Below are 27368 nucleotides of genomic sequence, written 5' to 3'. Positions count from 1 at the left end.
GTTTAATTCCAAGGTCCAACCATGCCTAGAAACACAAGCTCACATTCTGAAAAGCTCATTCCCTGAGACCTGCTATGACAGATAGATGTGATGTATTTAACTCTTTCCTTTGGAAGATCCAAAGTTATTTTCCAGGTGTGCGGTCTGTGAGCTTTTATCTGTGTTGTTTCTAGATCTCGATGCTAATTAAGGCCCTGAAAGTGGGTTAATCACTTTCGAAGACTTGGTCTGTGCTATGCACCCACCCTGACCAGGCTCTGGGGAGGTAGATAAGCTGGGAACCAGTCCCAACTCAGCTCCTTTGTAACTGCATGGCCTTGGACCATGGCCTGAACCTCCTTTTCCTCACTGGTAAATTAGAAATAACAGGGACACCAACTGCATAAAGTAAAACAAAAACAGTAAGTCAGTTCTCTGTAAACATTAGCTGTCAATATCACCCACATCTTTTAATCCTCACAACGTTCCTACAACAATTCTACAATTCCACAACAAATCTACATCCCTGCCTTGGAAATTATTGAATCGAGGCACAGGACAACTCAAAGGCATCCAGAAAATAAGGTATGAGACTAATTTAAATATAGAAAAGCTCCTGCTCCTCCTTCTGGGACAACTCCTCTGAAGCTATTTGATTTTAACCCAAGAATTTCTTTTTCTCTGTAGGTTGAGAACATGGGCCTTAATAATTTTCACTTCTCTGTGCTTCTTACCAAGGGTCTGGGGCTGAGAGCAGCACTAGGATTGTCAACCCCTACTTTGACCCTCAATTATTCTGAAGCATTAGTTTTTTGCTATAAGAGAACATTCTACCCTGGAGATCTGATCATGTAGCCCTATACTAATGTTTATACAAAGCTGTGCTACTTCCTTGGAGCCTTTGTAACATATATTCGCCCCTGGGGTCACTAATGGCAGAGAGATCAACAGTTAAGTGGGAGCTAAGTGAAATATTTATAGGAGCTGGTGAAGGAACATTACCACTGGGGCCACATCCCTTGGGTATATACAATTCAGCTTTATTTCAGAGGGTAATTCATCTGTCTGTATTTTAAAACACATTGTGCTTCGAACATCTTACAGTGTTTTATTCCCCCCAAAAAGGGAATTCCTAAACATGCTTTGAATGCCTCCTGTATGTCTAGCACTATGTTTGGGACCAGAGAGAGTCCACCCGTGACCACTACTGTGAACTAATAATCGGGTGGAGATACCTAAATAATACAGGACAAAATAAGAACTGCAAAAAATATGCTAGCAATGTGGACCTTTACTTTCCCTGAGGCTAATAAATGCCAGGCAAACAGAAAGACCTTAAATATGAGGTTGTTATTTTGAACAAAAGGAATGTACTGTGATCAAACAGAAGAAGGGAAACAACTTATTCTAATGGGGAAGCTTGGGGCAGTCCTCATGGAAGACATGGTCCTTGCCTCGAAGAATGAGTAAAATTGTAACTGAGGGCTACTGAAGCAGCCTGAATAGAAGGCAGGGAAGTGGGTGAGGGAACGGAACATTCAGCCTGTGGGCCAGGATCCTCTGCAGTTAACCCTGGGCTTCATACAGGCAGCAGCTGAAGGTGAAGGCATGAGAGTGACTGGGGACCAATCGTGGAGGCAGAACAGATGTAGAATGGAGCATGTGTTCTATTTTCTGAATAATTGGGAGGTTTTTTAAGAGAAGACTAATATAGTCATGTCACTATTGTGAAAAGTAATTCTGGAGGTAGTGCAGAGGATGACTTTAGGGGGTGAAACTGGAAGTAGGACCATCAGCTCAGAAGTGTGGGTGCAGAAGGTTCATGGAGCACTACTGTCATCCAGGGATGAGGCCCTCATCAAGACAGTTGCCCAGTAAATAAAAGAGTTGTCCAAGGGGGCCAGCAACCACTCACCAGGACAATGATTTGCTATTGTCCGTGGGGGAGTAGGGAGCAATGAAAGATGGGATGAAAGAATTGGTGATTGTAGCCGGGGTATCTTGTAAGAAGCTGACAGTTACCCAGTTCCCTGACAAAACCAGGACTGGAAAAGCTCATGGTTTAGTTTTATGACCATGCTCAACTGCATTGCATTTATGGCATCTTCCAAATCCTTTCAATATTACAAAGCATACTTTTCTATTTTCAAGGCACAAATCTATTTGATAAAAGCAAACCATTCAAAAGAGAGCTTAGCATCTGCTCCAAGGGGCCCCACCAATGCCCTCTATAGCTTGAACTTAAAGGGGAGGCAAAACTTGATCTCTACCCACTTGGGTGTTCAGCTGGGACTCTAACAAAAAGTCAGATTAACAAGAGAAAACAGAGGGCAATTCATCTGTCTGAAGTATATTAACAGGTACATTTCATGTATAAGTGGGGGACACCTAGGAAAATAAGTAACTCAAAGAGGTGGCTATAAAATCCTGAGTTTAAATATCACTGAGTAGGTGAAGGGGAGAGGATGTAGGCCTCTGAAGCAGAACATCTGATCTTTAGGAAGAATAAATAGGAAGAAGAGTGCATGACCAGGCTTGTCAGGGCGGTATCAACTTCTGGTCTCCTGCCCTGTGCTAATAGTCCTTCCTCCCTGATCAATAACACTCCTGGGAAGGGGCTTAATGACAATTCTTTTGGAGGATTTATCTTTAGGCAGGTGAGGATTCTTCAGAGAAAGTGTCTCCTTGCCTTGGCTGTTTTCAAATGCTTGCAGTTCAAAACAATCAATATAGCAAAATAGCATATTTTGGGACTACTCTGCCACCCTTCAAGCTAAAGCTGGTGGCCTGGGAATGACAATGTCAGTGGCCCGGAGAAAGCCATTAGGAGAGCAATGCCTAGAGAGCTGCTTTAGGGAAGGTTTTTATCCTGAGGCTTGAGCTGTTTCTCTGAAAATACATTTCACCTCTCTCATTTTCTCTTTCTTTTTCTTCCTCATGCCTACGCTTTCTAGAGGAAAAGTCCGGTAAGAAATAAGTCCTTTCCACATTTTGGCCAAACATGATTTTTGTTCATTTTCATCATCATAATGATCGACTGTGTTTCACACCTAAACAAGATTTTGAATTTTAAAAACAAACCTTCCTGAACCAGGACAAGGTCTAATTATACCCCATGGGGAAAAAAGGAAGAAAGTTGCTAAGTGATTTTACAAGTCTGTTAAGAAGGGCCACAGTAATTTTGTGAAGATTCACCTCTGCCTCAATCGCAGTCATATGATTAAATATTTTAGGTATTAAGTTTTATTTATTGCAGCTTCCATGTGTATTAGTCAAGCTATGTATACATACCTTGAGGTAGGCAAACGTTCTTTTAAGTTAACTTCTTGTTTAATGCACAATAGGATGGCATCCATGAAGGAAGGCTTGTGAAACTGGCCTAGAAGAGGGAAGTTGTCTTTTTTATTTTATTTTTCAGCTAATCAGAAAAATATCCCCTTCTGGAGTTGTCAAAGATACAGAAAAAGAGGATCTTTATAAAGTGCAATGCAACTCTTCCACAGTCCTTTTTAGCACCAGTGGATGATTTTCAGTGGCAGCACAAATCTGCTATGATGTACCTACATCTTTTTTTATTTTAGGACAACAATGAAATAGATCCACTGGGAAAAAAAAAAAAAAGAAAGTAAGAAAAGAAAAAATTCAATGTTCTCTTCTCAATTGCCTGGTATATTGGGAAAATGTTCCTAGGATGCCAGTGCATGGCTGATACAGGTAACCTCTCTACTGGAAAATATGGAAAAATGGTGTTTCCACCTTAATGAGCACCAAGAAATGACTAGTGATTGGTTGTACTTAACTCACCAAAGTGGATGCTATAATAAGTGCTATAACATGTCATCCCATCCATTGCCCCCAGCCTGGCAGTCTCCATACAACCTGCAGGATATCACATTTGCAGGAAGTTCACATGATAGGAAAAGTGGAAGACAGAGAAGAACAAAAATGGGAACAAAATACTACAATTCATCAACATATAAATCCAAAGTCTTTTGGTTTCAAAAAATAAACACATTACTATTATCACTATAGCTACTACTAAACTGAATGGCCCACTTCTGAGTAATTAGAGTCAGCTACCTATCCTGTATTGTGTGGCATTCAATTTTGCTGACGTGCCTTAGTAGCTTTTCTTATATTTTGCCAACTGCACTTATTCTTGACTCTGAATCTTTCTCCAAATTTTCCAAATTTGGCTACTTCAAAAATTGACTCAACTTCATGGCCTGAAGTTTATCTGCAGTGCCTCAAGAAGGCTCCATTCCTCATTGGTTTCCCCCTGTTGTCCTCATAGCAATTTTGACTACAAGTAGTCCTTGTCATTTTAAGCCGTGTGTTTTTAAGGATGAGTCCTCTTCCTACTCCCTGACTTCATTTTCCTTTGGAAATGTCCATCTTGGTGATTGCTCAATCTGGCTGAGTTTTAAGGTATCTTGGTTAATAGCAGGCTCTTTGTTTCTCTTCCCAAATGGAGTTTCAGGAGATCATCTCAACCAAGTCCCATTGGATGGACATGATAGGTATTTACTGTAGTCTGACTTGTAATGGATACAGGAACAAATTTAGACAAACAGGGACACCTGGGTGGCTCAGTAGTTGAGCATCTGCCTTCAGCTCAGGTTGTGATCCCAGGTGGATCCTGCAATCGAGTCACACATCAGGTTCCCCGTGGGGAGTGTGCTTCTCCCTTTGTCTGTGTCTCTGCCTCTCTCTCTCTATCTCTCATGAATAAATAAAGAAAAATCTTTTAAAAAAACTTTAGACAAATATCTGCAAGGGGCAAGGGTGTGAGATAAGTGCTTGTCAGATAGTTGGCCGTCCCCATCAGCATTTAAAAGCAAGTCAGAAAATGGGCTGGAATCAAAATGATAAGCATAATGGTCACATATTCTAATTCATTCCTAGAAAATTCTGTAACATGAATCACTGAATTTGCTATGACTAGCCTGTATAAAAATATTTGTTTGGTGCTTTGTAGTGCTTTGTAGCTTTTTATGCATTTCCCCCTGGTTCCCCATACTAAATTTAGCAAATGAGGATGTTGTAAAGCTTCAAAACTTGAGGCTGACTTAGTGATTTTGATGAGCAAGACAGATTGTGTTTGGTTACTTCTTTTTATAAATATCTTAAAACACTTACCCGCAATGGCTAAAACTAAGGTATCCTAGTAGGCTGGATTTAAATTAATCCTTTTGTGCAAAAAATAATAAAGCAAATCTGGTATGGAATAAGGACACTGTGGAAACTGTGAGGACATAGGCTGAAATATTATTTTTGGGAGGCATATTCATATTGCAAATGATATACCTTCTAGAAATACATGTTCTAAACAAAGATCTTCATAAATTATTGGTGTACACACACTTAGAAAATAGCCTTGAGATACAAAGTAAGAGTTATCTCTTCTTTGAACACCAAAATAAAAATAGAGGGAATAATAAAATCTTTCCAAAACCTTTTTCAGAATGTATCAGAAGATTGAGAGAAACCTAGGAATTGAGGGATTAATATTTAAATAGGAACACAGGACGTTTGTTTAGAAAAGGAATAGACTAGTAGCAAAGTCCCTGTTTGAGTAATCAGGTGAAGTAATAAGAACAGTAGATAAAATTTACTGAGAGCTTATTATATGTAGTACAGATGCTTGCAATCAGAGACAAATTGGCCACCTGCAGTCTAAACAACTGAGTAAGTGTTTTGTTTGCTTATGCCATTAAAAACGGCTTTAGCCCGCATTTAAAAGCCAGACTGTTTGAAATTTAAAAAAAAAATCAACAAAAAACAACAGGATGTGCTTCTTCTCTTGACAACTGTGAAGATCTTGCAACCCTAGGCCCAAATATTTGCAGGGCAGGCACGGATGCACCCAAGTAGTGGTGAGTTCACCAAAGCTTTGTGAACATGCCCTTACCAACAGCACCCCTCTCCTTGCCCTGTACGCATCTAAGTTTGTCACTCAACGCATAGTGTTCAGCTTATATAACATATCAAGACCAGGGCCGCCTGGGTGGCTCAGACAGTTAAGCATCTGACTCTTGATTTGGGCTCAGGTCGTGAGCTCAGAGTTAAGAGGGATCAGTACTTCAGGCTCCATCCTGGGTGTAGAGCCTGCTTGAGATTCTCTCTCTCCCTCTGCCCTCCCTACTCCCCTACTTCATGCTCTCATACTTTCGCTCTTAAAAAAAAAAAAAAAAAAAAAAGAATCTAAACTAAAATATACCAAGACCGGATACAAATGACTTTCCTTCCATTTTTGAAGCAAATTCTATATATTGCTAGAGCAAAGATAGAACACTAAAGCTTTCAAAATTCTTGGGAAATGAGAGGAGAAGGAGTAAAATAAAACTTTTAGTAGGCAAAGACACTCCTCTCCTGGCTCATACAGACTTTGCTGTCAAAATTGTTGTTCAGCAGAGCCTACAGCTGCTTTATACACTTTAATGGTGATAAATAACATATATGAAGTCCTTCGTTCTGAGGTGTAGAATTCTTTTTCTTTTGAAGGTTTCAAATAGCTCTTTTTTTAAAAAAGATTTATTTGACAGAGAGACCAAGAGAGCATGAGTAGGGACAGAAGCAGAGGAAGAAGCAGACTCTCTCCTGAGCAGGGAGCCAGATACAGGGCCCGATCCCAGGACCATGGGATCATGACCTGAGCTGAAGGCAGATGCTTAACCAACTGAACCACCGAGGCGCCTCTCAAATAGCTCTTAATTATGGACTTTGAGGCCTTCTGGGTCTGACCTCCCCACAGCTGCTAGCTGGGCCTTCTGGATTCTGGATAATAAGCTTGTGACTGCATGAATTTGAACAGTTTTGCCCCAGATGAAGACATTTTGCAAGTGGAGTTTCCAGAATGCTTTTTTTTTTTTAATTCAAGTTAGTTAACATATAGTGTAGTATTGGTTTCAAGAGTAAAATTTAGTGATTCATCACTTACATATGATACCCAGTGTTATCCCACAAGCGCCCTCCTTAATGTCCATGACACATTTAGCCCATCCCCCCACCTACTTCCCAACAACAAGCCAAAATGTTATTTTATGTTATTATCTTTCACTAGAAAAACAATACAAACAGGAACGGTTGATTAAAAAATATAGGTTTTTAACTCATTGGAATTAAAATATGGCTTAAATTGGGTATATTAATATACCTAATTATTTTGAAAAGTGTTCTCTATAATCTTAAATTAATATGGTTTCTTTGAATTTAAGGTTCTGCCTCTGTATGGGTGCAATCCGCATTTTAGATGCATTACTTTTCATAATTTCATTTTAGAGAGATTTGTGTTGCTTTTAATCCCCTTTGCTGTGGTTTATGCAACTTTTAAAAGTGAATTGTTAGCCACGAAATTGAAGCTAAAATCATAAGCTCCTACATTTTCTTCTTAGAGAAGAACTTTAGTCTGGTCATTAAAAGAATTATAAAGCCTAAATTTTCATATAAAATAGTGAATTCCTCTCAAAACACAGTATGAATTAGTCAGTAAAATAATCCAAGCCCAGAAATACGTATTTTCTGGGCTTTTTTCTGATTTTATGTAAATTACATCCATGCATATCAACAAATGTACAAAAAAGGTGGGAACAATATAGAGCAGAATCTGGAAAATAAGGCAAATGAGAAAGTCTAAAATATTATAAGTAGAATTGACTAGAGTAAATATGTCTAAAATGATGAGTTTTGTTACAAAACATTCAAATCAAGAAGTAACCATTCATGGTTCTCTGCTTTAGAAGTCCTCCCACAATGTAATGTAAGAATGTGACCAGAGCTCTAAAGTCTGTGTCTGGTTCTACCCATTCACTAGCTGTTGGTCTCAGAGACTCATTTTCCCCCTCTTTATCATATAGGCCATTTGACCAGATACCCATAGAGGCCTCCCAGGGATAAAACACTAGAGGCTCATTTCCTTTCTGTTCTAGAGAAGAACGATCCTTTTCCTTTGAGCAACATTCAAGATACTTAGGTGTTTGTACCCCTGGCCCCCAGATTTGGGGATTTAAGTAATACTGGTTCCTAGGTAGCCTCTAGTGACTTCTTGAGGTAGCCCATATTTTGAAAGCAAAACTCTAAGCAACATCTCTCTCCCCACTCACATGTTAGTCATTCTTATTACTACAGAAAAATCCTGAAGAGGGAGAAGAGGGAGAGTAATCAGAGATTGTTGGAATAAATTGATAGCAGCTATAATCCAGGTTTGAGAAGTGAAAGAGAGGAGTCATGTCTGCTCATTGTATTATTCCAGACATCATCTGGTCCACCGTTGTTCTACTGATGCTGGACAGTTGGAATTATTGCCATCTGTGCTTGTCAGGGGCTCCTCATCTTCCCCATTACATTCCTACTCATTGCTAGAGGCTGCCCAAATCACCAGCCCAAGAACAGATACTTAAGAAAAAAGTTCTCATCAGCATTCATGCAATAGTACACCAAAAAGAAGAGCCAGGCAAAGAAGAGATCTTTCTAATCCTGCTCTCTGATTTGGGAAGCATCCAATTTAGTCCAAATTATGGTGTCTGTGGCATTTGCTAACACCTGTTGTGTGTGGAAAACACTTTTCACCATAGTATCTAGTCTCTAGAAACTCCTCCCCAAATAATCTGGAGAGAAACTTCTTATAACAAAACATTAAAAGCCATCAGTGATGTTCTCCTGTATGTTTGTCTTGTTCTTGAATACATATCACTGAGATAGTACACCCAATTAGCAAAGCTATATTTTACCACAGATAGCTTCTTTTTAGGTTCTCCCAAAACTTCCTTATGGTTTTTAAAGAAGCTGAAGGCGTGATGACTGCCTGTCTTCCTTTGGCCTAGTTACTTGGAGTGTATGTTTGGTTGGCTGTTGAAGTCCTCTATTACCCAAGCCTGTTGACTGATCCATCATTCTCTGACTAGGTATCTGTTCTCTCTTCCTTTTTGCTGATCACAGAGGCGCAGCCCGGTAAGAACTCTCAACATTTTTACCTTAAACATCTGTAGAGAAAATAATTGCCAAGGCAAGGTAGCCACTTTTGGCTTCCCATTAAACTTATAACCCAGTATGAATGAAGCAGATAAATTAGGTTTACTGGTTGGAAGCCTTTGGTCCTATAAGCATCAAGAGCGTATTTTAGGATTATCAGAGCAGTTTTCTATAACAAACTAAATTAATAGATAGGTATCCCAAACGTAGTGCTAAATTTGAAAAATATGTGTGTGTGTGTGTGTGTGTGTGTGTGTGTGTGTGTGTGTGTGTGTGTTGGGCGGGGTGGGGTGGGGTGTATGTGTGTATGCAAGGCCTGGAGATTGACCAGAAAGCACCATAGAAGTTTAGAGAAAAATGATAATAAAGAATAAGAAAAGTAAGGAAACGATTTTTAAGCCACATTGTTTTTAAGCTTGAATTTAATATAAATTCTTGGACCATAATTTACATTGATCAGTATATACTGATACATAATAATATGATCATAATTTATGTATTAGGAGAAAGACATATTTTCAGGCAATACCTCTAGGCTGTCACATTATTCTATTATTTCACCACTGAAGACTAATAAGTATTAATTTGCATTGCTCAAAGTGAAATCTCAGTCATTTTTCTCAGGTTGAAGAGTATGATGAATTCAAGCAACAAAAAGAAGGGTCTTTGCTATGTTTGAAATGACCCCCATCTGCCTTGAAAGAGGAAATGGAACTGAAAACAATGCTCTCTGAAATGCCCTCCAGGGGCATATGCCATTTGATTAATCATTATTTGAGGCCATTACTCTGCCCCCAGTTGACAAGCTGTTTGTACTATACAGCCAATGATCAAAGACAACACCTCCAGGGACTGCTGTTCAGGTGTGGATGATTCCTACCCACCAGTTAGGCGACATTTCAGATTATGACAAGTACTCTTTTTATTTTAAAGGAAAAAAGGAATTAATTCAAAATGAAGGTAGTTTATTCACAATATACATGTAAAGACAATCATTGAAAAGAGAAAAATGTGGTCCTTTGGAAAGAAGATGATTTTTTGATTCAGTGGGCTGAATGTGGTTTGTGTCAACAAAAACTTAACCTCGTTCTAGATTTGCCATGCTGCAACTCCAGGCCATCAGAGCTGTGTGCTGGATCCAGCTGACAATGGCGACTTTCTTTTCTGTTGCTGCTGACTTGCTGATCATCCAAGTTAACTGTTCCTTTCTAAATTGATATTATTTTATTTTTCCTAAATTCTAAACCACAGAGTTTTCTTGCCTATTTCTGCCATACCTTGATTGCACTTAACTGGTGATTGCTCATTTATGAGGCATATTTAATAAGAATGTACAGGGGCTTCTTGGCACTAAACAGTGCCTTTCAACAATAAACATCTATTGTAGCTTCTTGGTTTCAGAAGTATTACATTTTTAATAAAAGGGATAAGATAGAGAGCCAAAAGATCTTCAATACAGCCTCTGGGGTCTCCTATCTCTTGGGTTTCAGCTCTCACAATTCTAGGTGGGTCCTGTTCCCTCATTGCCAACCTTGTGATTGACTACTTGGAAGTAGAACCCTGGTATCTTTCCATCACACCCATAAGAATCTGACCATCTGAGGCTTCCAAACCTAGAAAAACATTTTAATTCCTTTTAACAATTTGTTCTCTTATTTTTGTCTGTGGAGCCTTATTTTCCAAAAGCCAACCTGTATCCAAATTCTCATAATGACTATAGCTGATTTAAATGACCATATTTAATTTAAATGTTTATTAATCTAAATAAACATATTAACTTAGTCTAATATATTAATTTAAAATGTTTATTCATTAAAGTAAATAAAATAATCTATTTTAAAAATCTTTACTAGTAATAGAATAATTCTCTATAATGGCACATACACACAAATTGTATTATTAGGCAAGACAAGCCAGAGAATAGAGTTTGAAAGATTGAGCCATTCACTAGAAAACACCTAGTGAATTCTTGCTTAGATTGAAACTACTGCTCTATTGTAAATGAGTTCAAAATGAGAGAAAATTCTGATAAATCCTAGGAAAGAAGGTGAGAAGTTTCTTCTAGGTCTATTATAGAGGCACTACATCTTGTCCTGAGCTGTTAATGTTATCATATGAGAGAAGAAAACATACCTGTGACACCACACCCCACCAAGCACATGGTCATACCCTCTGGAATACTTATAATTGTACCCTCCCCTGACCCAGCTATGGCCCTACTGTTCTCCTAAGGCAGGCCCTTCCAGGCTACCTCCCACTCCATGATGCCACCCTTCCAGTGCTCTGCTTTTCTGATAGCATCCCATGCTAAGACCCTTTCATAGTAGTTTTGAATCAGAACTTTTTATCTAATCAGCCTTTCTGTTATGGAAGTAAATTTTTGCTAGGGTATTTTAAAAACTATGCATGACTTCGAATATGTCCTGCCAGGGCTGTTTGCATTCCTGTACTATCACAATGCCTTGAACAAAAGGAATGACTTTCAATTGGCAAATAGGTGGGCCTGTGTAGGCAAATGGAAGAAACTGGGGTGGGGAGGGCAGCTAAGGAGAATGAAATTCCCTGGCCCCCTGGTTACAACACCCATCCAGGATTAATGCCTCCAAGTTTTCCTTCCCTTTAACATTTGCTGCTTGTATCTTTACAAATTACATTAGTAAAATAATGACTGTTTTTTTGTTTTTGTTTTTTTTTTAATAATGACTGTTTTTACTAACAATTCATGGACTGCCCCTACCCTAATAAAAGCAGACCATACTCCTAATACATTCTATAATTTTCAAATATAAAACATTTGTTAAGCTTGGATTTATTTGTCTGATAGACTTCAAGGTGGTTGTTGTTGTTGTTTAATAGGCTATTCAATATTTGCTTAATTTACCAAATCTGCCCAGGTAGGGATTTCTCTGGTTCAGAAGACTTATGATTTACTCTCCTTTTCTCCCTATAATCCTTGAGTTAAATGAAAAACTGATTTATATGTGTGTGTCTACAATTTCCAACTTGAAAACAATTCTGAGAAAAATTTCATTTTTCCCCATCTGCATTTCTGAGTTCAGTTGAATTGAAATGACAGAAATATACATATTGTACATAACATATATGTGGTCTTAAACCTTATAGTGTCTATTTCTAATTCTAGGGTGCAATTAAAAGGAACTTATCCAGTAAGTATATCCTAGCTACCAGAAATAGAGTAAAATTTAAAAGAAGAAACAGTTCCTTGGATCTTCGAGAATTATATATATATAATATATATAAGTATATATATATATATACTTAAGTATATATATAAGTATATATATTATATATATACATTATATAAGTATATATATAAGTATACATATTATATATATACATTTGCATTATACATTCTTGGGCTTGATTTTTAAGGCTCATGAATGTTTTATAGCAAAGAAATCTTATAATGACAAAGGGACCTCGTGGGTTCTGAATGAGTAATATTCAAATTATGAAAATGAATATGTTTTTGGAAAAACATTGCTATTTTCTTCCTATATTTGTGAACTCTTGCTGTATCATTTGACTTTAGAAATGAATCTAATGAAGTGTTTGTTGATGGGGGTCGGAAGAAGAGAAAGGCGGAAAGAACTGAAGGGAGATGCAACTAACCCATTCATAATGTTATCTGATATAAAAACTTTAGTCAACCACAGTGATATGATACAGGTTATAATTTATGTAGGGCACAATTTTCCTCTGCTACATATAGCAAATTCTAAATTCATGGATGCTAGTTAAAGATATAACATTTTCTTGGCATTTCAAGAAAAGAACAGGCAAAGAATGCTGGATTCCTGTACTATGCACATATGGCCTGGCTTAGTATTCTCTTATGGTAATTGGAAAGTAGAACTGCTCAAGGCGGCAGACATTCGAAGAATGGTAGACTACTCCACTAAAATGCAATATACAACTCTTCTGTTTGACAGCTTATCATGGTAATTCCTTGGTTAATTAGGTTTTACAAATGCCAGATAAGATGCTACTACATATGTCTGATATGTGGCTGTTGCATTGCCGGGGTAGAGGGTTTGTTTTACAAAATTTTCATATTGAGTTGCTTATGGATGGGACTTAAATCTCTAAGTGTTTCCAAACATAGCTCATAAGACATATAAGAAGGGAATAGTAAAAGTATGCCTAAAAGGTTTCTTTGTCCTGTACATCAGGTGAGGAAGTGGTGAGACCCAGGCGTTCCACACCAACTCCAGAACTTATAAGGTGAGCATGGAAGACATTAGTTGAGTTTTACAGAAGGCATCACATATTGCTAACAATTCAGCAAATCTCCTTTAGACTGAACTTCAAATTCTATTAATAAAGGTCCTGTTTGCATGTAAGTCCATAGCATGCTTCAAGCATGCTATCATTTCTCAGAAGTGTAGCCTGAGAGAGATCCTTAGGGGGAAGTACTGTATGGTCATCTAAAGTAACTGTCTATCAGAATATGCAGGCCCCACACTAATGGAAGGGTTAAAGACTGTATGAAGATGTCTTTTGGTGTTTGGAAGATGTCTCTTGGTGTTGGATCTGATGTATAATTATATTGTCCTATGAAAAATAACCTGTTCAGTTGGATTCAGTTTCGTGATACATTCCACATGTCATACACCAAAAAAGAATTTACTATTTTTTTTTTCGCTTTGGCAAAACATCGTATTTTGCACTGTGTATTCTTTGGGTTAAGTATTGTACAAATGGACATTGTTTTCCAAAAGGACTACTATTTCTATTTAAAAGCTGGATCCTTTTCATTTTCCTTCCTTCTCCAGCTCCCCTCCCCCTTCACCCCTTACTCCCACCGCACACGTATAGACACAGAACTCATCAGTATCAATGAAGGGAAGAAATGAAGATTATGCAGCCTATTGTTAATAGCCTTTAAGTAATAATTAGGAGAAAGGGTATGATTTTAACTTATTCCATCCTTTCCCCTTGATTTCTTCATGTTCTTTTTCTGAGATGTGCTGTATTTAAGGTGTTCAGAGGTTATAACTAGTCTATTGTGTGTATTGATTGGGGAGACAGGATGGAAATGAGAAACTAGTAGACTAGAAACTAGTAGACAAACTTCCTGGGTGGCTTGTCACTTAACTTCTCTCTACCTGACTCTTACTAATCACCATATTAACTACAATATAGAGAGATGATGAAGAGAAATATAAATGGTTTTTGAGATCTGAAGAGATGAAGGTGCTTTGCAATAAACTGTTATCTCTAGTTTCATCTCTTCTAGGTATAAAGAATCATGATGATTTGAAAGAGTTCCTCTTTTCCAACTTATTTCTATTGAACCATCACCTTGGTCTCCCAGTGAAAACCAGGGATCTTATCTCCTAGTGATTCTCTTGTCCATAACACATTGACATTCATACATATACTTTCCAGTCCCATGGAGTTTGTGTACATGTACACGTATGTACACAATTACACATATATGTGCCTTACCATGAAAAACATTTGAAAGCTTGTATATCTTTTTAGCATTAATATTCCTTTTCTTTTATGTTTTGTTTTAATCTGTGTGATTTAGCAAAAAGCCTACAGATGACACTATGGCCCTGGCTCCCCTCTTTGGCCCACCATTAGAATCAGCTTTTGATGAACAGAAGACAGAAGGTAGGAGAAACATGTATCTCTATAGATCTTTTTTCTTTTCATTAAAGTATAACTTACCTAGAATAAAGGTATATGTTTTTAGCCATGCACCATCAGATCCTCATGTGAAAGCAAAGTTCCAATCTAGGTATGCTGTTGGAACAAGAATTTCATTTGCAAACCTCTAGTATTTTAGGATTTGAAACTTTACTTCTGGAAACATCAAATAACTAACAAGTTCATTCCTCAAAAGTGGTGGGTAAAAATTACTGCAAATGTATACAAATTACAGGGAATAAGTCAGGGAATAGTGCTCTGTGAGCCAAGTAAGTCATCATTGTGGAGCTAGAACTTCAGACTTCCTGGCATAGTCACTGTCTCTGTGATCTAGCCTCTCTAACTACATTTACTCTCTTCTCCACCTCTTCAGTGGAGATCTCAGTGGGCTGCTCACAACAGACTTGTTTGTGGGCTCAAGACCCAAGAATGACCTTGAATCATTGACCAACTTAAAAATAAAATGTTGTGGGAAAAATATCAATGCAGCCATTATTATTGAGTTTACCTATTAAATATTTATTCCTAGAATTAAATATTTAAGTTTTTAAAATTAACCATTTTTTGTGGCTATAAATAGTATATACCCTGCTAACATAAATAAAACTCTATAAAAGGCATCCAAACTCTTCTTGAAATGTATTTAGGTCTAGTGCATGTATCTCTGGTAGGAGTGTTGGGTAATATTGAATGTTTTTATTTTTAAAAAGTCATTTGATCTAAAAATACTATGGTAGGGACACCTGGGTGGCTCAGCGGTTGAGCATCTGCCTTTGGCTCAGGGTGTGATCCTGGAGTTCCAGGGTCGAGTCCCACATTGGGCTTCCTGCATGGAGCCTGCTTCTCCCTCTGCCTATGTTTCTGTCTCTCCCTCTTTCTCTGTGTCTTTCATGAATAAATAAATAAAAATCTTTATAAATAAATAAACAAACAAACACACACTATGGTATATGTATAATATTATGTTATTTTTTATACTGTTGAGCAAAGAAATCAAATTGAACTATTAAGGACAATAGAACTTGAAAACATAATTAGTAGACTAAGTTATAGTAACAAAGACACTCTAAAGTATAGGGACTTAAACAATACAGAATTTTATCTTTGTCTTGTGTTTACAATCTCAAAGTAAACAATATAGGACTGGTAGGGTGGTTCTGCTATTCTCAACATGTGGCCTTCGTCCCTGGGTCCAAAGGAGCTGGTCCAGCTCTCATCACTTCCCAATCAGAATAATGTGGGGAGGGGGTGGGAGCAAAGGGAGGACCAGTGTACTCACTGCCAATTCCCGTGAGAGCAAAATCTGGAAGACACATACATCACCTTAACCAGAGCCAATCAGAGAGAATTTAGTGCCATATGGCCAGCTAGAACTTTTTGATTGTAAAAGAAATGGAAAATGGATACTGGAAAAGAGCTAGGAGTCAACCACATCAAAATATTTTTCAATGATTTGGTTAAGAAATATATAAGGAACACCCCTAAATACTCCTTCAGAGATTTAAATGTCTACAACTTAGAATCCAAGTAGAAGTGGCCTTGTAATGAGGCTACCAGTTGTCATGTTAACTATGATCAATTTTGCTTTTAAATTTTTAAAAGATTTTATGTATTTATTTGAGAGAGAGACAGAGTGAGAGAGAGCATGAACAGGGAGAGGAGCCGTGGGAGGGGAAGAAGCAAACTCCCCGCTGAGCATGGAGCCTGACATGAAGCTCAATCCCAGGACTCTGGGATCATTACCTGAGCTGAAAGCAGACACTTATTTGACTGAGCCACCCAGATGCCCCTCAATTTTGCTTTTAATGACATTATTGTGTAGTGACTAATGGTGGAATTTTATTTGTTACTTCTCAATCTACCTATTAAAAGAATCCCATAACTGTATAGAAACCTGATTTACAAAATAGAAAATAGTTCTTAAAAAATCAAGGGGGTGTCCCACATCAAATCCATGAAAAAAACAAAAACAAAAACAAAAAACGCTGCTTCACAGCTTTGGAGAATGTTTGCTTTCATGTTAAAACAAAACAGAACTAAAACCATCTTTGGGTTTATGATGGAGAGGAAATACACACCTGAACTTGCCCATGAGCCTAGCTTGCTTTCTCTTGAGATGGTTTCATCCCCCAAGATTCTATACAATTTCAACATTTGCACCAAGCACGCGAGGTCTTACAGTATCCGCACTTACCTTTCAGATCTACTCACTCTCACTTCTTTTCACTGATTCTTCCATCACTAAATTAAAATGCCTGGAGGGAAAATATGTATTTTGGAGTCAGGTATGCATGCCTGGGATCGAATCTTAGCTTCTCTACTTCATCAGGTAGCTCTTAGGCATGTTATTTAATCACTTTAATCTTTGCTTCCTCTACTTAAAATTGTACTAATATCAACCACCAGGTGATGTTGTGAGGACTATAATATCTAATAATAGCTCCTGGCCTTGTGATAAGTGTGTTATATGCAGTTTGTAAACATTGTATTTATATGTATTATCTCCCATGATCCTTTTAATAATTCTCAGATTGCTCTTATTACCTCTACTCTGAAGGAAAGGAAGCTCAGAGGTGAAATGACTGGCCCAAGGTCCTACAGTCTAAGTTTAGAGGCTGGATTTATTTATTTATTAACATTAAAGATTTATTTATTTATTCATGAGAGACACACAGAGAGAGAGGCAGAGACACAGGCAGAGGGAGAAGCAGGCTCCTCGCAGAGAGTCCCAGATCCTGGGATCCAGTCTTGAGCCGAAGGCAGATGCTCAACCACTGAGCCACCCAGGCGTCCCTAGAGGCTGGATTTAAATTCATATCCCATTAACTTCCCAAATTGTGTTTTACAACATAATGAATTAAAAGCAGTACTTGCATAGACTCTGGTACATGATATGTGCAGAAAAGACCTAATTGTTTACATTATTATCATAGCAATAAAAAAATCAAAACACAGAGACAGAAGAAATATAAACAATGTTAGATTCAGTGTCATTAGACCTAATACTTAATTTCTCTGATTTCCTTTAAGTGTCGAAGCCCTTATTTATTTTTCTCGTTCTCTTAAGATATTTACCAAGTATTTTTAGAATAATTTCATTTCTCTTTATGATACTGTAAAAAGTTTACTTAAAGACCCTATATGATCCTTTAAAGATACAAGTCACTCTATAAAACCCAGGCACTTTCATTTTTGAAGCATATTCATACCAAACTTTAAATAAGCCAACTTGAAATGACTGTCCATGGGATTAATGCCTAGATCTTCAAATGGGTGCCAGAAATAGAGCTAGTACATATACTGACATTCAGAATGTCCTTAAATGACCAACCAGGAAGAAAATACAGATGCTGTATTTCAAAAGTTTTTATTTAGCTATGTGTACACACACACAGACACCCCTACCATCACCACACACACACACACACACACACACACACACCACTGTCATTTGCATTCTTTGCTTGAAAAGAATGAGGAGCAGCACACTTCTAAATTACTTTGCTAGAACTGAGGCAAGAGAGAGATAATTTTGTGAAGCTCAATTTTGAATTGAAATTTTAAGTGCTGAAATCCAGGAGTATTTCTTTTTTGAGCTCACTTTGGGAAATTTTCTTTTTATGGTTCCAGTTCTTTTAGATCAGCCTGAGATATGGGGTGCAGGCCAACCAATTAATCCAAGCATCGAGTCGCCAAAGTTAACAAGGCCTTTTCCCACTGGAAGTAAGTTATGTGTTTGTTCTGTCTGGAAAAATAAGTGACTCATTTTACTGTCTGTCTGCATAGTGAAATTAAGCAACTTGTAGAAAGTACGTAAGCAACATTTTGACTGTATAATATTAGAAGAGGTTACTCTAGTAGGGCTTTAGAGTTTTAGGGGCCTAGGGCAGTTTGTCAAGGCAAAAGTAATACAATAACGTTATTAACTTTGAATAATAGCCTCTTCTGACATCCTATATGCCTGTTCGTTCATTAATTGAATATGCATATATAAGAGGAAGAAGCAAATAAGCTAAAGAAACCTACCCTGCTCCAGATACTGGGCTACCACTCAACACAGAAGTGGAGTCAGATAGTCTCTGCTAGTCCTACAAGACAAGGAGGATGCAAGGTACAGAAAGGACACATTGAGATGAAAGAGGGATAATTGGAAAGCAAGAGAAATGATGCTATTTGGTAGGAAGCTGAGACAGGAGGCCTGGGCAAACTTGTCTCAAACCAGGGGCCGTGAGAACTACTATTCCAGCACTCACCCCCCTTCCTCCTGAAGATGCTGAGAGTCAGGTAATAGTCGGTTGGACTATTTGGCCTGAGTGGATTGCTTATTTGGTCAAGCCACCTCCTTGATGGATTTCTTGAGTTCTCATTTCAGTAGACTTCTCATAGCATCCACACTTGTGGAAAGCACTCCTTAAAATGCCTTTGTAAGGAAGACTGAGTCTCAGGGAGAGGCATTTGGGGCAGTAATGAGATGCAATGGGTGTCTACACTTCGTGAGGCTTACATACACACTAATCAATACGTTTCCAGTTCAGTATTCCCGGGGTTCTGCTTTATGGGGCCTAAAAATAATCATCAGAATTAACCAGAGGGATACCTAATCAAAGGCCCAAGAGGTTGTTTCCAAGAGATATTGCTATAAAACCATGCAATCCAGTCTTTTCAAAGATATTTTCTTCATAAAACAGGAGAGGAAAAACATCATCACCAATAACTATTTTAACATCTAAACTTTTAGAGATGTGCTTTGAGAAAATTTGAACCCCAGTGATGTGATTTTGAATGTGTCTCTGTGCTACTGGGAAACAAAGCCAGTGCAAAAGCTCTAACTTCCTTGAAAAGCTTTCTTTAGAAACCTGAGCCATCCAGATTCTTCCTAGAAAACCTTTCCTAGATGCCAAGAAACTACATAAATGAAATGTTTATGTAGGTGATGTATTGATTTTAAGGCCAATTATTGGCATTTTAGAGTTTTCTGAGTTTCATGTGCAGCAACTGCACTTAGCATGGCAGAGGCTGTTGTATAATTGGTGTGTATGGTATAATTTTGCTCATTTTGTGATTGCAGCATAAATCAGCTATTTTAAATTATTATGCTCTTACTGTATTTTATGTGTTTTTGTTGACTATGACCTCAATTTTTGCAGTGAACCTTCATCAGAAACAGAGCCCCTGATTGACTTTTAACTTCTATGGAAAAACCTGATCCAATTGAGGTGTAGTTTTCAGAAGCTCACAACGAAGACTAGGAAGCACATATTTCTGGGCTTTAGGATGATAACTATTAGTCATGCCTGTTGTGTAGAAAGACAGGATGCTCTCTAAAATTAAATGAAGTCAGGTGGAGTTGGAGTGACAGAAAGGTACTCTTTCTAGTGCTGCCAAGCACTCTCCAACCAGCTGACCCACTCTGCTTTTAGGTCCTGAAAGACTGAACAACATTTGAGATTCACAAATGAACTGGAATCTGGTTTATGAAATTAGTGTGAACTCCTTGAATCTACCAAATGGATCCAGTGACAGGAAAACATACATGTAAGGAAAAAAGAAGAAAAAAGATGTACCTGTTGAAACAGTGATCCCTAACCTTGCCTGCAAAATGACAAGTCTAGTTCAGGGGGCTGAATCTCTGGGTTCAGGCCATAATACAATACTTATTCTATCTCAGGGGTTTTGCTTTGCTGTAATTTTTACCAGGGGAATCAGGGTATTTTTCCTTGCTCCCATTTATATTGCTTCAGACTTTCAAAAAAATATACTAAAAGTTAAAATGTATAACTTTGAGACATCTTTCCAGATTCACTCTAGGCAATACAATCCTGACTATATTAAAAACCCTTCACCTGAGTCTCCCCCAAGATATTTTCATTTCCTTCACCACACCCTAGATTATAATCATCTGTTAATGTGATATTCATTCATTCAACCATAACTTCCTGAGGACAGAAGATTCTTTTATTCAACCCTAAGTCCCTAGTTCCTAGTATGCTGCAGAACTTTGCTAGTGCTTGAAGTTTGTCAAATAAAGGGATGAATGAATAAAAAGATGACATTATAATTATCACCTGACAATCTTTTTTTAAAGATTTATTTATTTATTCATGAGAGACACAGAGAGACAGAGAGACAGAGAGGCAGAGACATAGGCAGAGGGAGAAGCAGGCTCCTCGAAGGGAGCCCAGTACAGAACTCGATCCCAGATCCCAGGATCACGACCTGAGCCGAAGGTGGCACCCAACTGCTGAGCCACCAGGCGTCCCACATCATATGACATTCTTTTGACAAATTCTTATTATCATAAAGTGGAAGAATCTGAATGGGTCCTGCTTCACTTTCTTAGCTCTGAATTTTAAAAAATTTAAACTATTAATGGTTATGACATTACCAATAGCAGCAATATGGATGAAAGCCCAAATCCTGCTTATCTACAAAATATTGTGTCAGTTAAGGAGAAAGCAATCAATAATGCTTGGTTTCTCATGTCTTTTCAGCACCTCCACCACTGCCTCCCAAAAATGTACCAGCCACCCCACCCCGAACAGGCTCCCCACTAACAGTTGCACCAGGTAAGCTTCAGTTTTTTCTGTGCTGGGATGATACAGCAATCAACAATGGCCCTGGACCCCAACACGCCCCGATGTGTCTGAAGCTGTAGAGACTTAGCATGAAAATGTTTGCGTTTGGTTTTCCTTCCATTACAACTTACTCTGCAGATTTATTTTAGAGTATCACTCTCAGGTTTCACAAAATATTCTTTCTCAATTAATTTTTCCTGTGTACCATCTTATTGAATGAGGGCCACATTTACTGGGAAAAGAAAGAAAAAAAAATGTCGACATCGAAAGTCCCTGTTTAATTGGCATTTTACTTCTTTGGAACTCATTTTAATGATTTACAAATTAAAAATCTCAAGGCACAATTCATATTTTCCCAAGAACCGATCATTATTTTTTCTAGAATTAAAACTGCCTAGTCTACAAAGACATAGAATGGTTCCCAGGATGTGCAGCCTGTGGGTAAGCTTGGGAGATGGGGAATTTTTTTCCCAGGAATCCTTATTATCCAGTGGCAAAGAGCTGTGTGAGGATCATGGCATATGTCAAGGAACTGCCACATGCCTTTAGACAGATAATTTCTAAGGCACATCTTTACCTTCTATTAAAATCAATACTACATATTCCTGCAATTTATAATCTACCCTGTTCTATTGGGCTAGCAAGTCAAAAGCAGTAATTGCTATGTTATGTGTCTGGGCCCTTAGAATATGATTCGTTATCACCTTTGGAATTCTATTGCTGCTTTGTCCTTTGCTATTTATGTAGCCTGGTGAGTTTGATAGCTGCAGAGTAGGTATTTATCAACAAGACCAAGTGCAAGCCATAGTCATTTTTGAAATTTATATTGATTAAAACCCAACGAAGAGTCATCCAGAGCGTCAAAGGTAAAGGTATCTGCAAGTTCAAATCATTTTGGCTCCTTGTATTCTCATAAATATGTTAGACAGAAATAAATCTACTAGTGACAGAATTATAAATATTGTGGGACATGCAATCTGCTACCCTGTTTATCTGTGGCCTTGGAGTCTTGAAGGTTAATTCTTTTCTAATGTGAAATATGGAAGTGCTGAGCCAGTTCTTAGAGTCGATGGGTTATTTAAAGGTAAAGTTGCTTCTGCTCATGCCTTGCAATTATTCAGGGACAGTTTCGAATTTCAACAACTTTAGTGTTTAAATAAAAAGTGCACTTCCTCACATTGCACTGGTTATCAAGCATTTCCTGCCAAGCTGTAGAAGATAGTTTTAATTTTCTCTCGTATTACTGGTAAGTTAAATTAAAAAGAAGAGCTGCTGCTAATGATTAAGTAAAATAGAGACTTTTGTGTTTCATGACTCCAGATCGATGTATATCACAGTTCCATCTATGATGTTAACAGGTTAGACTTGATGAGAAAAGAAATTACAAAAATATTTTGAGTTTTCCTCCCTCTTAAGCAAGTATATTCATAACAGTTCTAATAAGTAGTAAATGTCTTCTCAATAACCTGTGTGTGTTGTATGTGGGGTGTATATGTGTGTGTTTGTGAATATATGTGGGGGATATTCCTCTAAATAATCTCTGTACTGTGTTTCTGGTGTATTGAAGGTGGAGGATGTACAGCTTGTTATGATACAATAACTTTTTTAAACTAACAGATAATTATTAGTTTCACCAAACATTTTAATGTGCTAGAACAGACAGTCTTTATCAAATATGAGGGTGATTTTCAGCTATCAATTTTCTTTCTACTGTGTTGTCTGTAATTTGGTAGGCCAGCCTTTCAGAAGGGACCTCCCTTTTGGAAGTGCAGTTCCAGAGCCTGTACTCTGTGAACCTTTTCAAAGTGCAGCATTTTCAGAGTGATCACCTTCTGCACTCTTGTGAGCAGCCTTTGAGAGTAGTAGCACACTCAGCACTTTCAATGGTGGTAAAAACAGCTACCTGGGGTCACTCAATAGAAAGGGTAAAATAACAACATAAAAAGGTGATGCTCACATTCTGGAGGCAGGGAACTGTCTCTCCTCCCCTTCAGTTCTGATCCAGTTATTTTTACACCTCAGGAGGCAATCTGTTTACTATTCTTTGCCTCACTCCCTCCCACTCCCGCCCCATGAAAATAATATTCACAAAGTCAATTAAAGTTAAAAATCAACTACTTTAACCACAGGAAGTGACCAGTCAGCCACAGAGGTCAAAATTGAAAAGCTACCATCCATCAATGACTTGGACAGCATTTTTGGTCCAGTGTCATCCCCCAAGTCTGTTGCTGCTAATGCTGAAGAAAAGTGGGTCCATTTTTCTGATACATCCCCGGAACATGTTACGCCAGAGTTGACTCCAAGGGAAAAGGTGGTGTCCCCACCAGCTGCATCAGACAACCCATCTGACTCCCCACCTCCGGGCCCCCCGGGACCTCCAGGCCCCCCAGGGCCCCCAGGACCCCCTGGTCCTCCGCGCAATGTACCATCGCCGCTCAATTTAGAAGAAGTCCAGAAGAAAATCGCTGAGCAGACCTTCATTAAAGATGATTACTTAGAAACAATCTCATCTCCCAAAGATTTCGGGTTGGGACAGAGAGCAACCCCACCTCCCCCACCACCACCCACCTACAGGACTGTGGTTTCATCCCCTGGACCTGGCTCGGGCAGTGGTACGGGGACCACCAGTGGTACGTCTTACTGTTTGAGTGTGCTTCGTGTGACCGGGAATGGCCGTGGCTGCTGCAGTGTGAACAACACCCTCCTCCTGCCTGGCAGTTGGCTTTAGAGCTTCCGCCGTTCCTCTGGTCTGGGTGTTCTGTGGCCCCATGGCATGTCCTAGTGCATCGAATGCTAACTGTCATAGTGCAAGTCTGTGGATGTGTTCTTCCCCGCACTCCTAGCACTCCTAGCACTCCTTGGGAGTGCTCTGCCTTCCACCCTGCAGTGAGGAAGTGCATAGTTTTTTAAAGGAAGCTGCTTTGTCACTGTTTGGAATTAGGAAAGTTCTAGAAAGACAGATTTCCTAGCCAGTGAATTTCATGTTCAGTGTCTAATTTCCCTGTCAGCACATGAAGTCAACTCTAAGTATGGTGACAGGAGATGGAAAAGTCCATCAGAAATGGAATTTGGGACTCTCTATGCAAATGTTGATATTGAATCTGATGTTTTGGTTTTCCTTCCTTGGAGCTTCATTTTGTGTTCCCATCCTATAAAAGGATGGCAATATCTGCCACACAAACCTAAGAAAGATAAAAAAATTTTTTAAGGTATCTTCTTCAATATTTTTTTATTCTACTGGTACTCAGACTTACTTGGCAAGACCCTACAGTGCCTTTCCTCTTATGCCCGTGGGTTCGGTTTAGGCACCTTCTGAGTGCCATGTGTTTTTTTGTTTGTTTGTTTGTTTGTTTGTTGCTTTGGAAGAAGCAACCAAGTTTATGATAATTTAGATCTAGTAAGAGATAGGAAGGAAAGGCAAGAGATAGGAAGGAAAGGCATTTGTCTCTTTTGTAACAGTCAGTTATCACTGTTGCCTCTTTCAATAGGCAAACAGTGCACAGAGTGCATGTGTTTGAAAATTCCTGTGCTTCAAGCAACCAATCTGATCAAGGAGAGGGCTGGAGATTCACCTTTATATCACTACACGTGTCCCGTGTGCCTTCTTCTACCAAAAAAGAAGAGCTACTCAATTATCAAATTTGGAGAACATTGTGTTAAAATCGGCAGGTTTCTTTACCATAGGACTTCTGAGAGCCTTTGTCAATAATATGGCTACAGTTTCTTCTCCTGGGTATCATCTTAATGCTTTGTGCACATCATTTCATCCTTACAACAACCCCATGTGATAAATGCTCTCTTATTGCTCCTATTTTACAGCTGTGTAAACTTGGGGAAACAGAGGCTCAGAGATGTCAAGTAACTTTCCAAAGTTTACACAGCTACAGATGATAGACTTGGGATACTCAGTCATACTCAGATCTAATTTTCAGGCTGTGTCCTTCACCCCTCTCTAGGAACTCTTTTAAGGTTTAGTTACAAAATAGCCCAAACTTTTTTGACCACTGACACCCACCTATACTGCCCAACAAGATCAACAGTTTTCTCTCAAAATCCACTTCTCTTGTGCTTCTCTCCCTAGGTCTAGAGGATTAGAGCACCCACCTTCATCCTCGGTTGCTTTTTTAGATCATTTTGGGAATATAAGCCTCATTACTTATCTGTCAAAGTAATAAAAGGACCCTAGGTGAAGCCTTTGGTTCAGACTTCAAACCCAAAGAAGCTGGCTATCTATTGTCAAAGTGGGGAATATCTCCAGGGTATTCTTTCTTTCCAGGCTCTTCTGAGAGACGTAGAGGAATAACCCCCTTGTTCCAGTGGCAGGCCACTGTACTTTCCTCAAAATGAACATGTTTAGTTGGGGAGAAGGAGGACAGGGCAGATTTGTTGCTCATCTGTTTCTTCCATCACCTACCACAAGACTCTGGAAGATGTTTAATTGAATTGACCACAGATCTAATGAGTGAAGAATGGGGTCTTTGCCTTCTTTCTGAAATCTTTGAGAATTTTGCTGTCATCTTTGTTTAGCATAAACATTTGAAATTATTTTTAGGTGTTACCAGTAAAGGCTATTGATTCTTAATAACTGAGTTGGAAAAAACCCTCTACTTTGCTGGTAAAAGATTGAATTTCTAAGCGGAAGATTGAACTGGGTCAATGAAGCTCATGAATAAATAAAACTGCACAATTATGTCCTTAATTAAGCCCCAGTTTATTTTCCATTTAATGTTTTATTGATATAATATACAAAGACTAGCAGAAATGTAAATTTACGATTAAAACAATGAGAGAAGGCCTCATGTTTTAAAGATTAGCAATGCTTCTCAAGACCTCCTTTTTATAAAACTTAGCCTGATGAGACTAACTTTTCCTATACACCTCAAACTGTATTTAACTGGATACCATTACTCACTTTCAAAATTTCATTCACTTGGTCACTGACCAAATTTAGACAGTATGCACAGCCTTGTGAATTAGTTGAGTTACCTGATGTTGAAAAACAGGTGGAAGTTAAGAATTTGCTCCAAGAATTTTGATTTCCTTTTTTTTTTTTTTTTTTTTTGAATTTTGATTTCCTTATGGAAAAGTTATAAATACCTAGTTTGGCCAAAACTTTGCTTATTGGAATGCAGACAATGATTCTCTTTGCAAAGGCCATTTCTTCTTCCTTGTGGGTGGTGTGCCAGAGAATGGGAGGGGGAAAGTGTTTTATTGGCCTATAGAGACCAGAGAAAAAGAGGTTAGTAAAGATAGGATGTGCAACACTTTCCAACTTGAGAGACTAAGCCAATATAAAAGATATTATACACATACACACACATTTATAAACAAATGAAAATGAGCTGACTGGGGTTGAACTAGACACATATATTTCCTAACTACAAGTCTTTTTAGAGTGGCAGAATCCAAATAGGGAAGCCACTCTTCAACAAAGAGAAATGAAAGTTGAAGCAATAATTGTGTGGTTTTCAAGGGGCTACCAAAGAAACTATGCTAGAATTTCAAGTTGAAGCAGCAAATGAACTGAAAGTATGTCAGTGGTTGTCAACTTTTTTGAACTCACAAAACTCAAATAACATACATGTGATTTTTAAAGTTAAACCTTACTCAGCGATGTCCAGTTAATTTTTCCAGAACTGCTCATGGGAGTAAACACTGCTTGGAGAAGAAATGAAAGCATAATTCCAGATCAAAGAATGAGGATAGAGATGTACAGTCTTCTACACTCTTAGCATACGAAACAATTGTGTGATCTCACAAAAGCACGGGAAGCCTCAGTTCAGTTATAAAATAACCCTCAGGCCCTGACTACTGTCTGCTGAACTTCAGGATTCTATCGAGATTGTTTTGCTTCCTAAACACTTCTTTTGCTTCTTAAAGACACTCAGTGTCTTTCTGACTGCGCAACAACTCAATTAAGTCAATTCAGTTAGGAAAAAGTGAAAGAGCAAGGAAAACAGTTAACTAGCCACTTTTTTCTTTGCTTTCAGTTGTGTCTGTATGAAAAGACAATCTTTACTATCATCGTCAACATCTATTCCCTTTTATTTATGTGGCATTTTGTAGTTTACTAAACACTTTATAAGCATTTTCCATTTCGATTGTTACAACTACCTTGTATGGTAGAAATGTCTCATTTTTTTAAAATAGGAAGCTGAGATTCAG

General features: G+C 38.3%; 1 protein-coding gene and 1 long non-coding RNA gene across 28 annotated transcripts in view; one reads left to right on the top strand and one right to left on the bottom strand.

The window, feature by feature from the left end:
* Positions 1-27368, top strand: part of SGIP1 (SH3GL interacting endocytic adaptor 1) — a 201927-nt gene that overhangs the window by 114448 nt on the left and 60111 nt on the right. For 12 of the 25 annotated variants that reach the window (XM_038537198.1, XM_038537197.1, XM_038537201.1 and 9 more), the window contains 8 exons: positions 2934-2945; positions 8917-8928; positions 12092-12116; positions 13143-13194; positions 14507-14592; positions 18259-18351; positions 21120-21194; positions 23333-23833. In XM_038537198.1, the coding sequence (XP_038393126.1) occupies positions 2934-2945; positions 8917-8928; positions 12092-12116; positions 13143-13194; positions 14507-14592; positions 18259-18351; positions 21120-21194; positions 23333-23833 (856 nt within the window). The remainder of the gene's footprint in view (positions 1-2933; positions 2946-8916; positions 8929-12091; positions 12117-13142; positions 13195-14506; positions 14593-18258; positions 18352-21119; positions 21195-23332; positions 23834-27368) is intronic. The other 13 variants (XM_038537219.1, XM_038537214.1, XM_038537221.1 and 10 more) reach the window with 4 other exon arrangements.
* LOC111095919 overlaps positions 1-27368 on the bottom strand; it is a 98417-nt gene that overhangs the window by 36600 nt on the left and 34449 nt on the right. For all 3 annotated transcript variants that reach the window (XR_005359630.1, XR_005359632.1, XR_005359631.1), the window contains exons 2-3: positions 16823-16883; positions 14650-14724 (exon numbers count right to left, since the gene is read on the bottom strand). This is a non-coding gene — a long non-coding RNA (uncharacterized LOC111095919). The remainder of the gene's footprint in view (positions 1-14649; positions 14725-16822; positions 16884-27368) is intronic.

Source organism: Canis lupus, chromosome 5 (genome assembly GCF_011100685.1).
Source record: "Canis lupus familiaris isolate Mischka breed German Shepherd chromosome 5, alternate assembly UU_Cfam_GSD_1.0, whole genome shotgun sequence".
In the NCBI taxonomy this organism is placed as follows: domain Eukaryota; kingdom Metazoa; phylum Chordata; class Mammalia; order Carnivora; family Canidae; genus Canis; species Canis lupus.
This window is presented reverse-complemented; position numbering and strand designations above follow the sequence as displayed.